We start from the raw sequence: 14,364 nt of genomic DNA, 5'->3' as shown, positions 1-14,364 counted from the left end.
TTCTTCTAGTACCTTTCACTTTGAAAAAGTTGCTGCCTAGCAATTTTGTCCACCTTTTACAATTTCAATACCTACAAATATAAACAAAAAAATCCTAAACCAATTTTTTCACAAAAGATTAGCGTCACTGAATATTACCTGATAATTGAAGATTCCAAAATGAAGTCGAATGAAGGGGTTGTTATACTACTGGTGTTTTCTTTTTTTATAAACCAATTTTCTCACTAATTTAAAATAACAAATATTTTATTAGTTTTTTATTATATTAATTTACTATATTATTTTTAACAATCTCTCAGTATACCATAACAACGCGATTCCAACTAAAAAAACAACCCACGCGCCAACACATCGATTACATCGATGACAGGTATCGTTTACAGGTAGATAAAAGAAATGTAGGAAATTTTCCTATATTCTAACAAGTGTGTTTCCTTAAGTTTGGAAAGGATTGAATACTTCCTAGTACGAATGAACTAAAATATTTTTCTATGCCAAGTGTTATTCGTATGTATGATAAGCTTTCTATAATAAAAGAAGTCAGAATTATCATTTTATAAGAAATATTACTAAATCTGAGGAAACTTGGTTTTAGTTCGGTTTTTGTTTATTTTTACGAATACTTTGTTATATGCACCCTCAAAAAAAAATCGCTTCTTTAACATATGTTCCAAACATATTTTGCAGGAAGCACATATATTATTGGATACTGCCGAAACATTAATATGTTTGTTTTATGTGAACATATTATATGTTTGGAAGCATTTTGAGCCAAAAAAAATATAATATGCTTGGAAGAATTTTTCCCAAAGACGATTGTGCTCATTCCCTAACATACTCGTAATTTTCACTTACACGAAATATTTTAGTTCTTGGCACCTTTTTCTGTAACACAAATAATGTTGAAGAAATTATTCACTTTTATAAATTTTTTAAAGTTTACCTTTCGCCTGCACGGAGAATCGAACCGAGGACCATACAGTTTGTAAGCCAACACACTATACACTGGGCTACGTAGCTGTTATAGTCACCAGCAGATAATTATCGTTATAAGTTACATTTATATAGCATAGTTTGCAGCGCCCACGAGCCCATGCAAACATACCATTATTTAACAGAAACATACATTTGTTTGCCACGTGGAGCAGTGGTTAGCATGTCTGCCTTGCATGCAAAGGATCGTGGGTTCAATCCTTGCTCCGACCGAACACTTTTTTTAATTTACACATTTATATTTATACTATATTAAATTTTTATAATGAAACTTCGAAATGTGGGTTATTAAAGATTTATAGTCAGTAACAGTGCTTGATATAAACGAAATTGACTGATTTTTTAATAAAATATTTTTTTATTGCAAAAATAACAATTTTGTAACAAAAAACTGTTTTTGGTACAAAACTTTAAAATTTGGAAGGAATTCAAAAACTCTAACAAGAGAAGAACGTGGAGTCGAGTAAAACCATACATAAATAATTTTATAATATAAACATAAATTTATTTAGGCATTTAACATTTGCCTATAGCATTTAACACCATCGCTCTAAAATGCCTTTTATTTTTCTTTAATAATTCATTTTAAAGAGGAACTAAACTTTGTTTTTATACATTTTACTGTATAATTTTTCAACATTCCCTCCTTATTTCATTTTACTGTCCCAACTCTAAAAAGAGTATAGTGCCCTTTCTTTCTTTTAACGAACCAAGAAAAAAATTGTGCCCATAATGCCAAAATGATAAACAAAACACATGTCCACACATACGTAACATAAAATGCTGCTCTCAAGGCGAAAACAATGCTGTTTGTTTTTCAAATGTCTATTCTCTTGGTTCCGAATGCCCATTCTCTTTATTCAAATTAAATAATATTTAGGCTTAAGCATATCAAATGTTTGGCCTTATCATAAAACAGTTTTCCGAAACAATATACAAGCGGTTTCACAGAAATTGTTCTCTTTTGATTCTTTCGCTGTGTTATGTTGATATCTGTTGTCAACTATCCCGGTTTCCATCTCTATTTCTTTCTCTATACTCTATCTGTCGCTTTGAATAAAATATCACAACATATGTATGTTTAGTAGAAATTTGTAAATTTAAATTTGTTTGCATTCACACATATGATTTTTATGAAACATTCATGCCCCAAACATAATATATTCTAACATATTAACATAGATGTCCCAAACATTTAGTGTTAGTTTAGGAACATTACATGTTTGCACTTAAATATATTGTGTTTTAAAATTGTGCCCGAAACACATTTTGTTTATATCGGAACATATGAAAAACATATTTTTCTAAGAGTGTGTGAATAAAATTTTCTTTTTCAGTAGTAAATTCGTATACCCAGCGAAGAAAACAGTATTAGAAAAATGCCATGCCTTATTCTAGTTAATGAACTATTCCTAACTGCTTTCAGTTTAGGATTTTTTACTGAAACAAGTAAATTTTATTATTTCACACAAAAATTTAACTGAATGGAAATAAAATGGCTAAACTAAATTGATGAACATTTTTTCCTTTAGTTTCGAAGACACTTTTTTCTGGGTGTACCGATTCGAGTTTTGCCGCTAATGCTTAGTACTAATTTCGTTTCTGCGAAAACCGAATATCTTCCATTATCTCCGTAAATAGGGTCCCAAATCCAGGGATGTTAACTTATTTATGCGAAATAATATGCCTGCCTATTTTTTCGTGCGAAAAATCCAGGGTTGTATAAATATTTGTTGAAAATGATGAAAACAAAAATTTCGCATTTATTCCGCGCTAACGTTTTTTATATGGAGTATAAAAGTATCTTGTAAATTTAAGGACCATTTAAACTTTCACATAGTTCAACAAATTTACTGTAATATAGTTCATTTTTCGTAACCACAACGAAAATTAACTTAGCTAAAGGAAAACTTAGAAAAATTCAGTAAATGTTTTTTAGTTCACTAACTACGAAATAGGAAGGATTATTCCTTAAAAAATTTCCAACACAGTAGTTAATGCATCGTTGATTCTATTATAAAAATACATGGGCAATATACAAATCTTACTACGAAATGTGGACAATTTACTAAGAAAATATTTTGTATGGAAAAAAATTTTTGTAGTAAAAATTAACTTAACGACATTACCGATTCATACAGATTATTTCCCTTTTTATTATAAAGTGGAGTGTTTTTCCTCACATTGAAAATTTTAGATAAAGTAGAATAAAAAGTATTTAATATAATCCTTGCCGGGTGTATATCATTTTTTATAGATTCCTCATAAATTTGGTATATATTTTAACTTAACTTATAGATAGAATTCCAACTAATCAATAAACGTGCTACTGGCAACTGAAGTGAGAATAGAGTAATGAAATCATTGCATCACGTGAGGGAGTTTTTAGAGACATTTTCTGTATATCTCGTATGCTTGTTTGTGTTTGTTATTGCGTCATTTATGCTGTTGTTGGTTGTTTTGATTCTAGAGACAATGGAATGTTCCTTGTGTGTTGTTGGTATCTTTTGTGGTGAGAGTTGTTTTCTTGCAATAGCGAGATCAGAAAGGGATCATGTGTGTGTGGAGTTGATTTTCTTTACGGAAGGTATGTATCCTTTATGACTATTTGTGTCTTTGAGTTTTATTGCTGTATTCAGTTCTGTTGATGCATTTATGATGTGCACACGAATTTTGTGTTTTACCGAGTTCCGGGGTTTTTTAAAAAAATTAAATAAAGGTGTACGTTGTGTTTCGATCAAATGCCCAGATCAGACTCATTCTTTATTTGTTTTCATTAAATGAACTTACTTCTTAATTTTACAATTTTGCTTACTATGCTAACGTTTGACTTAAATATAAATTCTGCTTATTATTTAAATTAAATGGAAATATTATGGTTTGCCCAATACCGGATACGGTATTGGGTTACTGTCTGGCTTTTGAATTTCTTTAAGCAATTCATCAATTTTATCAGGTAACTCATTTTTTATGTAGGTCTGGGGGTTTGCATATGTAACTACCCTCCCCTTTAGACCAGAATTCTCCTGAATTCTATTATTCAAGTTAATTTTAATTGTATTAAATTTTGTTTTCCACAAAATAATTATTAAGACAATTATAACCATGAGAAAAATATTACATGTGTATATGATTTTATTATGAATTTTTAGGTTTGAAATATTTTGAAAATTAATTTTATTTTCTTCATTTATTTGTTCAAATGTTAATTTTTCTGTAAAATTTTGTATATCATCGTATCGCAAACTCATAATATTTCCTTGTACATTTTCAATTAAGTTTGAATAATAATAATCATTTATTTTTATTGAACAATTATTAAATTGAATGATATAATTTCCACTTAAAATAGTATTATTTTTATTACATGTATTGTTTACAAATAAATTTACTGAATTTTTAACCATTATTGTTTTTTCATCTAAAAGTATAATTTCCAAGTCTTTATTTGTAACAAGTTTACAATTTTGTGTTATTATACAATGAGTGCTCGGTTTTAATTGTCTAAAATGTTTATTTTCTTCAAATCTCATAGTTTTATTTTTATATGTAAAAACTTCTTCTATTTGAGCATCTATTTCTTTTTGTTCTTTATTTGGTAATGGTATAATTTTTCTTATTTTTGCTTGTATAAATATTTTTGGAATTTTTATACCCAAAATTAAATAAGTATTATTAAAAGTTGCTATACCGAGTTGTAAATATTTTAATTTATTAAAATCAATATTGTATTTGGTTATTTCATTATTTGTTAAAATATTTGGGTGTATTAATCCGTACTTAGCAGAAACTACATTATCTTGTATTTGTTCTATTTTACTTTTTATCAATTGAATTTTTGTAATTTGTTGTAAATACATATGCTCTTGATATTCTTGATTTTCAAATTTATTTATTGCATTAAAACTTTTTTCAATTTCCATTCGATCATTTTTTACAATATTTTTAATTTGTTCTATAGCATATTAAAATGATTATTTATAGATATTTGTTTATTTACTGTGTCGTCCGTCTGTAGAAAATGTTTTTGTATAGTCTGTCTGTCGTAATCGTCCATTGTACCAAATGTCCATTTTGATAATGTTCCTATAGCATTTATTAGTCCTCTTTTTTGTCTAATTTGTCTAGGTATAAGCGTCATTAGTTTATTACGAGCTTCTAATAATTCTGATTGTAATATGTCTTTGTTACTAGCCTTCATTAATATAATATCGTCTGTCATTTCACTAATGATATTTTCTATTTCTTTAACGTCAATTATGTGTAGTACTATGTCACTGTCCAAAACTATATCCTGATTTTTCAATTCCAAGTCAACAAATCCTTTTTGGTCCACTAATTCTGTCAATGTCATTGCTGTTTCAGTCTGTCGAGTCATTATCATCATTAGTATCATTATTAATATCTGAAAATTTTAAAGGTTTTTTAATATTAATAGGATGAATATTTTGTAATTTCCCTTTTCTGAATTTTGGCTGTTCTTTATGCCTAACTGCTTTGTAATTTTTAATAAAACCTTCAGATCTGGTTTCTTCATAATCCTCTCTGTTTTTGTTTAATTTGCTTATGATTTTATATTTTGTTGCCTCTATATTATTTTTTACTATTGCCGGGTCCACTTTATTGTTATGCACTTCATTTGGAGTATATTTGATTGTGGAGTGAAATCTTTCATTGTAATTTCTAATAGCTTTCTGGATTAATTGTCTGATTGGTAAACCTTTTTCAGTTTTATATAAAATCCTAAATTTTTCCGCAATTGTATTATGGAATCTTTCAATGTCTCCGTTACCTGTATGGCTATTTGGTTTAGTCAAATGTAATTCAATGTTTTGAGTATCCAAAAATTCTTTTATCCTTGCAGCTTTAAATTCATTATCTGCTACTATTTTATTTGGTATTCCTAATTTAGTAAAATGATCTTCTAACTGTTCTATAATTGTGACATGATTTCTGTCATTTAACGGATAAGCTGCACCAAATTTCGAGAATTTGTCAATAATTGTTAAGAAATGGTGTCCTTTCATGACATATGTGTCTATATGTATAATTTCATTTTTCCTAGAGGGAGTTTCTGTAAAATTAAATTTTGGTTTAATAGGCCTTCTATCATATTTAGATTCTTGACAGATTTCACATTGATTAATTACGATTTGAATCAATTCCAGTAACTTTGGATAATATATTTTATTTTTTATTTGATTATACGTTTCTAATATACCTGAATGCATGCTTTCTCTTACGTGATACAACGAAATTTGTTTAACGGCTTCGACTTCTGTTTCAATGTCCTGTGCCCTCATTGTACACTTTATAAATTCAATTTGCGTATCATTTGAAACCATTGCAATAAGTTTTTTTTGGACTATGTTATAACTGTGTTCCGAAATTTCCGAATAAATGCTAATTTTTCCTTTTATAATATACCTTCTGAATATGTCTCCCATTTCTTGGAAATCACATTCGGCTATAAATATTATTCTTTTTCCATGTACTGTTTTAAATTCTTCGACTTTATTATTTGTTAAAATTATTTGTGTTTTATATTTATTAACTATTTCTTCTTTAATTGGAAAATGATCATTTAAATTTTCTTCCGCTGAGTGTACTGTTTGTAAGGATTCATTGTCTTCTATGTTATTAACTGCAAGATTTAATATATCGCTATTGTCACTGTCTATTTCTTCCACATTGTTATCGTCGTTGTTTTGTATCCTGCTTAGAAAATTTGCTACCCTATTTTCTTTGCCTTTCAAATATTCTATGTCAAATTGATATTCCCCTAATTTTAGTAACCATCTTTGATGTCTAGGTGACATATCTTTTCCTTTATATTTCGAATGCAAAAATTTAATTGGCTGGTGGTCTGTTAGAATTTTGAATTTTCTTCCATAAACATAAGGTCTGAAATAATTTACACTCCATAAAATTGCTAAAAATTCTTTATCTGTTGCCGAATAATTTCTTTCGTGATTATTTAACGTCCTCGAAGCAAAACATACAGGATGTCCTTCCTGAGATAATACGGCACCTATAGCGTAATTTGATGCGTCCGTTGTGACTGTAAATTGTTTATCATAATTCGGATAACGTAAAATTGGATGCGAGCTTATTAATATTTTTAATTTTTCAAACGCTTCTATATAAGTGGGGTCTTTTAGATTAATTTTAACACCTTTTTTCAAATATTTAGTAATTGGTTGTGCTACTTTAGCATAATTTTTTACAAATTTACGATAATAACCTGTTAGTCCTAAGAAGCTTTTTATCTGTTTCTCTGTTTTTGGTAACTCTAAATTTTGAATAACTTTAATTTTGTTGGGATTTGGTTTCATTCCGTCTTTCGTTAAAATGTGTCCAAGAAATTCTGTTTCTTTCCGCATAAAATTACATTTGTCAATTTGGATTTTTAAATTTTTACTTTCTAAAACCTTGAATATCGTCTAAATAAACTACGCATGTTTTATTTATAAAATCCCTCAAAATTTCGTTCATGAGCCGTTGAAATGTTGCGGGCGCATTCTTTAATCCAAACGGCATTCTTACGAATTCATATAAACCATGAGGTGTTACAAACGCAGTTTTTTTCTCTATCTTCCTGTTTTACTAAAATTTGGTGATAACCTTTTGCTAAATCTAATGTTGTAAAATACTGAGCTCGTCCTAATTTATCCAGGATTGAATCAATATTCGGGAGAGGATATTTGTCATCGATTGTAACTTCGTTTAATTTTCTATAGTCTACTACCAATCGGAATTTCTTTTGTCCAGAATTATCTATTTTCTTCGGCACTACAATTAATGGGCTTGAGTATCTAGAATAGCTTTTTTGAATAATCCCTTGTTCTTCCATTTCTTTTATTTGTTTTCTTACTTCCATTTCATGTTGAGGCGGATATCTGCATAATTTTGAATTAATTTGTTGTTGTGTTGTTGTTTTAATTTCATGTTGAATTTCAGTAGTATTTGTTAATTGGTCACCTTCTTTATAGAGTAGATTTTTGAATTGTTTTATTAAAAGTGAGATTTCCTTGTATTCTTCCTCGTTTAGATGATCTAGCTTTAATCTTTCTAAATCTGATCCCTCTAGCGTATAAATTTGCTCAAAATTAAAAGGTTTATTTATAAATTGAATTTCATTGTCATTTAAAATAATTTTTCTTTCTTCAATATTTATTTTCGCGTTCAAAAATTTTAATATATCCATTCCGATGATGAAATCATAATTTCGTCCAATGAGTGGAGCTGATTTCCATCTCACTCTGGCATTGTTTGGCAAATTAAATTCTTGTGGTGCTTTTGTAATGACTTCGTATTTTATTGAATCTTCATTTGTAATTGTACTAAATATTATTGGATTTCTTAGTTTTGTTTTAGGAAAATTATTAACTTCATTATTTATTAAACTAAAGCTTGCTCCGGTATCTATAAGAGCATTATATTTTTTACCGTCAATTATCATAATTATTTTAGGCAACCACTCCGATGTGGTTTCGTAAAAAAAACGCAATTATTTATTTCCCTTCCTTCATTATTTTGAAAAGTTCTTTCCTGGCTTTGCCTGACTGAGACTAAGCGATTTTGGCCAGTCTGCGTGTCAGGGTGTCCTGCCTGTTGGAAATTACTTCTACTACTGTGAATATTATCAACTTCCGTTGGTTCAACCTGACCTTGCCTGAACGCATTCTGGCGATATTGGCCAGAATTCTGCCCAGGGTTTCCTGCCATTGGTCTATGGAATTTTCCAGAATTATTGGGCCTATGATTGTATAAATTTCCTTTATAATTATTATTATCCCTATAGTTTTTATGCCAATTATTATTATTATTATTATTATTATTATTATTATTATTATTATTATTATTTCCTTTGTAGTAATTTTGGCCATGGTTATTATTATTATATTCGCGATAATTATTTTGCCTATATTGTCCTGATTCATTGTTATACCGTTGATACTGGTTTCTGTTTCTATAATCTTCATGAAATTGATTTTTTCTATTCCCTGCAAATTCTAATCTATTTTCTTTTGTTTTAAATTTCCTATATTCTGTCCGAATACAACTGTCTTCAAATCGCCTACTTGTCATGATTTTCAATATATTATTCAAATTAACGTCATTGTAAATTTTATCCAACAAAATTCCCTGCGTCATTTCCTTTATTGTGTTTACTAATATACTGTCCATATTTGATAGGTCAAGATAGTGGTCGTCCGCATAGTATACAGTCAGTTCGTCTGACTTATATTTAATGTCTTGAATTTCAATCATGAGTTCACTCACCGTATTTACTTTAAGATTTGCTACTTTTTTGTAAAGTTGATGGGGCTCTACATCTGGTCGATACCTCAGCTTTAGGGTTTCCTTGATCAGCAATCAGTTATCCGGTTCGGGGATGTTGATTATTACATTTTTTGCTGGTCCTTGAATAACTCTGTAGAATATAGTCCTGACTGCCTCTTTTCTAGTTTCATGGTTGGTGATTGTAGACAGCAAGTACTCTATGTTGCTAAAGAATGAATTTATGGTGATTTCTCCAACTCCGGTAAATGTGGGAAGGCTATTTATCATTTTTAGGATGCTTTCCCTTTGGCCTCCATCTACGTTGTTACGAAGTTCTAGATATGCCTGTCGCATTTGCTCCAGTTGTTGATCCTTCCTAGCTAGCTCCTCCACTAGCTCTACTGGTGGTAATTGAGTCTGTCCTTCGGTCATCCTGTTTTGATCGAAAGCTCGTTGCCTTTTATTTTTTGTGAAAATTTTGTTTGTTTTCTAACAATTTAGTGTTCACTGCACAGAAAATTTGTTTTCTGTGACTTTAGTTTCTTTGGTGGTACTGCACAGAGATCTTTTTCTTCTGTGGCTTCAGTTGATATTCTTAAGTTTTCACTTCACCAATTTTATTTTCTTTTTAGCGTTCTCTTTAATTATAAATGTTCACTGCACTTCTTTTTCGAGTGGTGTTCACTTTAATTATTTAGTAGAGTTCACTGTAAAAAGCTTTCTTTCTTTATTTTCTTTTTAGTGTTCTCTTAATTATAAATGTTCACTGCACTTCTTTTTGAGTGGTGTCCACTTTAATTATTTTTTAGAGTTCACTGTAAAAAGTTTTATATATATTTTTTTCACAATTTATTTATTTTTTTATAAACCCGATTCGTATCACTGGATCCTTAAATACGTTTTATTAAGGATCCTACCGACTGCGCCAATTTTGTGTTTTACCGAGTTCCGGGGTTTTTTAAAAAAATTAAATAAAGGTGTACGTTGTGTTTCGATCAAATGCCCAGATCAGACTCATTCTTTATTTGTTTTCATTAAATGAACTTACTTCTTAATTTTACAATTTTGCTTACTATGCTAACGTTTGACTTAAATATAAATTCTGCTTATTATTTGAATTAAATGGAAATATTATGGTTTGCCCAATACCGGATACGGATTTTTAATTGATTTACATAAAAAATATACAACATGAGTGGTAATAGGATGATCTATATTTATTCTACATCTGGATCACAGGTTAGAGATGCAACCATTTTTTTGAATCTATATTTTTTATGTTACAGCAATTCCTACAGGTGAGTACTAAATTCGAGTTTAGCCGCTAAAATTAAAAATAAATCACTGAGAAAAGTATAAAATTATACGTCTTCGATACAAATTTAAATATAACTTGATGGAGAACAGCCCAAACCAAGTTTTTTTTATAAAAATTATTTTTTTTTATAATGGATTATTAAAGGAAACTTATCATGAAAATTGCGATTTTAGCCTCTAAACTCGAACTTAATATCCACCTTAAATACTAAATGCTATACTGACAAGTGGAAATTATGTCTAATTTTATATTTTTTATTTCAAATATATTCTGAGAATAATTTCAAAAACGTCCTATTAGACCATTGATATGATTCCAATAATGTACCTACTGGATGGATTTTTCAATGTGATAAGTTTTTTTATAAACGGTATTTTGTCCGTTTTTAATAAAACCAAAATTTCAATTTATTAAAAAATTATTATTTTCACTTGCAGGTAGACAGGTCTTGTAATGGTATTTTTTTATATTCTTACTGTTTAATGCTAACTTAGCTGATATTCTTATTGGCTCTAGGAAATACTCTTGAAAACCGTAAGTTAAAAATCAATATGAACTATAGAATTTGATAATACTTTTCTTATATTTTGTATAACTTGCAATTTCAGATGCTTATAAGACAAATCCGCCCAACAAAAGTTAGCCAAAATTGATGAAATTGGACAACAATTCAATGAATATAGAAACTTATGCCACATATATCTTTTATATGGATCGAAAACATAGAAATTTAAATTTAGTTTATTCCTAATAACATAGAATATTACTCTTTTGAAGAAGTAATTACTAACTATCGAATAGTAACTGCATCCAACGTACGAATAAAAATATTTCCTTTATTGTATATCATAAGCCATAGTTTTGTGTAATATAATAATAATTTTTTGAAATAAAATACTGGTGGTTATTGAAAATTTACTTTTTTGTACGAAAAATTTCTTAGTTGTATACAGGCTTGTTGTACCTTTGATTCCGCAATTTCTCTACTTTTTTGAAAATTATACTGACAAACAGTTTATTTCAAACCAATTTCTTAATACAGATTTCCCAAAAAATTGTTCATTTTTCCGGATAGCAGGAATATTTTGAATGAGTTTTAGTATATTCTTCCCACAGGATAGTAATAATGAACTAAAATACGATGCAATACATGAACTAATTTATAAGAAAATCATGAACTTATCTAGATGAAAAAAATCTTTGGCGCCAAATCATGGTCATTCTTACTATGGGTTAGTTCATTTTTCATAAAAAATAGTAAACTTTTTTTCGGTGTATCTTTAATAACCCACATTTCGAAGTTTCATTTAAAAAAAAATTCATATAGTAATATGTAATGTAGAACGTTTGGAACGGAATTTTGGGTATATATGTAAAAGTATAAGTAAAAAAATGTTTTTAGTGCTCGGTCGGAGCAGGGATTGCAAGGCGGACATGCTAACTATTGCTCCACGTGGCAAACACACGCACAGAAAACACATGTTTGAACATGGTTGCCGCATCCATTTAATGCTTAGCTAGAGTAGGTAATTGCAGGTAGGTAAACCATGGATTTTATCTTTGTAAAAATAATTTTCGAGCGAAGAAAAATATATGTTGGCAATAAGCATTTAAAACGTTCTCAAATGCCGCAACCATGTTCTATTAATTAAATGATAGAATTTGAGACCATTACATGGTCGGAAAAATCATGTACATTGTTTTCGTAACATTCAATTTTTTTTGTAGTGAAAAGAATGTTATAAAAACATTGAGCAGGTAATATATATATATAACGGGCTTGCATTTTTTGTCACGTTATATATATATATATATATATATATATATATATATATATATATATATATATATATATATATATATATATATATATATATATATATATATATATATATATATATATATATATATATATATATATATATATATATATATATATATATATATATATATATATATATATATATATATATATATATATATATCCTGAGCAATATCGCCAAAGACACTATGTGTCTATCTCGTCTACTTCTGAGTGTTGCAAACATATGCACTAACTTATAATAACCTGTTCCACAGTGTGGCGCTGGGTATAAAAAGAATATAGTGCTCTTTCGTTGTTGTTTATGAAGATCCCTTTGTAATTTTTATATATTTTCCACTGTTTTTTTTAATTTCCTTGGTCCGAATATTTTGACATACTCGTCGTACGTTCCGATTGCTTTTGACGAACCAAGAAACAAATTGTGCCCACAATGCCAAAATGATAAACAAAACATATGTTCACACATACATAAAATGCTCAAGGCAAAACCAAATGTTTTTTTCCACATGTTTATTCTCTTGGTTCCGAATGTCTATTCTCTTTACTCCGAATACTCATTTTAATATTCAAATTACATAATATTTAGACTTAAGCATATCAAATTCTTAATTCTTAAATTAACATGCCAAGCGCATAGCCAAAACAAATGAACACATAAAACAGTTTTCCGAAACAACATACAAGCAGATTCACAGAAATTGCTCTCTTTTCATTCTCTCGCTGTGTTATGTTGATGTCTTTCGTCAGCCCTCCCGGTTTCCATTTCTATTTATTTTTCTATAATCTCTCTCGTCGCTCTCTGAATAAAATATCACAACATATATATGCTTACTCGAAACTCACACATATTATTTTTACGAAACATTCATGTGCCAAACATAATATATTCTAACATATTAACATATGTGTCCCAAACATTTAATGCTGGTTTAGGAACGTTACATTTTTGCACTTAAATATATTGTGTTTAAAAATTGTGCCCGAAACACTAAATTTTCTATTGCTTTACACAAATTATAGTAAAGTGATAGTAAATTCGATTACTCCGAAAATCTACCCATTAATGAATATATATTACTAGTGTTTATCATTTTATTAATAATTATATCTATATATTCTTTTCAAGGTACCACAATGACAAAATGGTTAATTACGACACGCAAAATGGTTTCTTTGTAAAATCATATTTGCATAAAGAGCATACTATTTTGGATACACACCTGGCTAAGTCGGAAGATACTTCTATTTCCAAAGCAAATAAAACAGGACATTCGTTTAAGTTCGGCCAGCAAGTTGGCTTCACCCTTCCAGCTTCAATAAGCATTCTAACAATACTGAAGGTTCGATTCCACCATGCTGGAAACTACACGTGTGCGCCTTCAAACGCAAAATCTGCAAGTACTTCAGTACATGTTCTACAAGGTAAGTAAGAGAAAAAAACGTTTAAAAAATCTATATTCTTAATCAATAATCTGTAATTTAACACTGAGTTTGACTCTGTCATAAAAATTGCATCGATCGTATCATTCACGAGTGAAGCAACATCTGTCGTTGTGATAAATATGGTAAAATATTGCTTTTTGAATATTAAAATTGAAGCGAAAGCGTAGCTCGAATGAAAAGGAAATCCACATAATGACTTCGAATGACCGTAAATTTATCCTTTGATCATGAATAAGAAGCGAGTAATTCGTTAAAAGTTAAAAAAAATGTATATGTACAAATGAGTGCAACACATTCCCTACTCCACGGCTTCGAATTAATTTCTTTACAAAATTATATATTATTCGCTATTACTCAAAAGTAACAATTTGCATTCTGCTTTGACAATAGTTTCGTTTAAATAGTGGTCTTTAAATGGGCGACAAGTTGAAATCCGTGTTGAGTTTATCTGGAAATATATGATAATTAGACATTATCACAAACAATTTTGAGGGTAAAT

At 29.0% G+C, this 14,364-nt stretch overlaps 1 protein-coding gene across 1 annotated transcript in view; it reads left to right on the top strand.

The window, feature by feature from the left end:
- The window catches only part of dpr19 (defective proboscis extension response 19), a 305,876-nt gene extending 292,024 nt beyond the window's left edge, over positions 1–13,852 (top strand). Inside the window, exon 6 of the mRNA XM_075294596.1 lies at positions 13,549–13,852. Within this exon, the coding sequence (XP_075150711.1) occupies positions 13,549–13,852 (304 nt within the window). The remainder of the gene's footprint in view (positions 1–13,548) is intronic.
- Positions 13,853–14,364: the final 512 nt, after the last annotated feature.

This window comes from Haematobia irritans, chromosome 2, assembly GCF_050003625.1.
Source record: "Haematobia irritans isolate KBUSLIRL chromosome 2, ASM5000362v1, whole genome shotgun sequence".
NCBI lineage: Eukaryota > Metazoa > Arthropoda > Insecta > Diptera > Muscidae > Haematobia > Haematobia irritans.
Note: the sequence above shows the minus strand (reverse complement) of the source record. Positions and strands in the feature narration are given on the sequence as shown.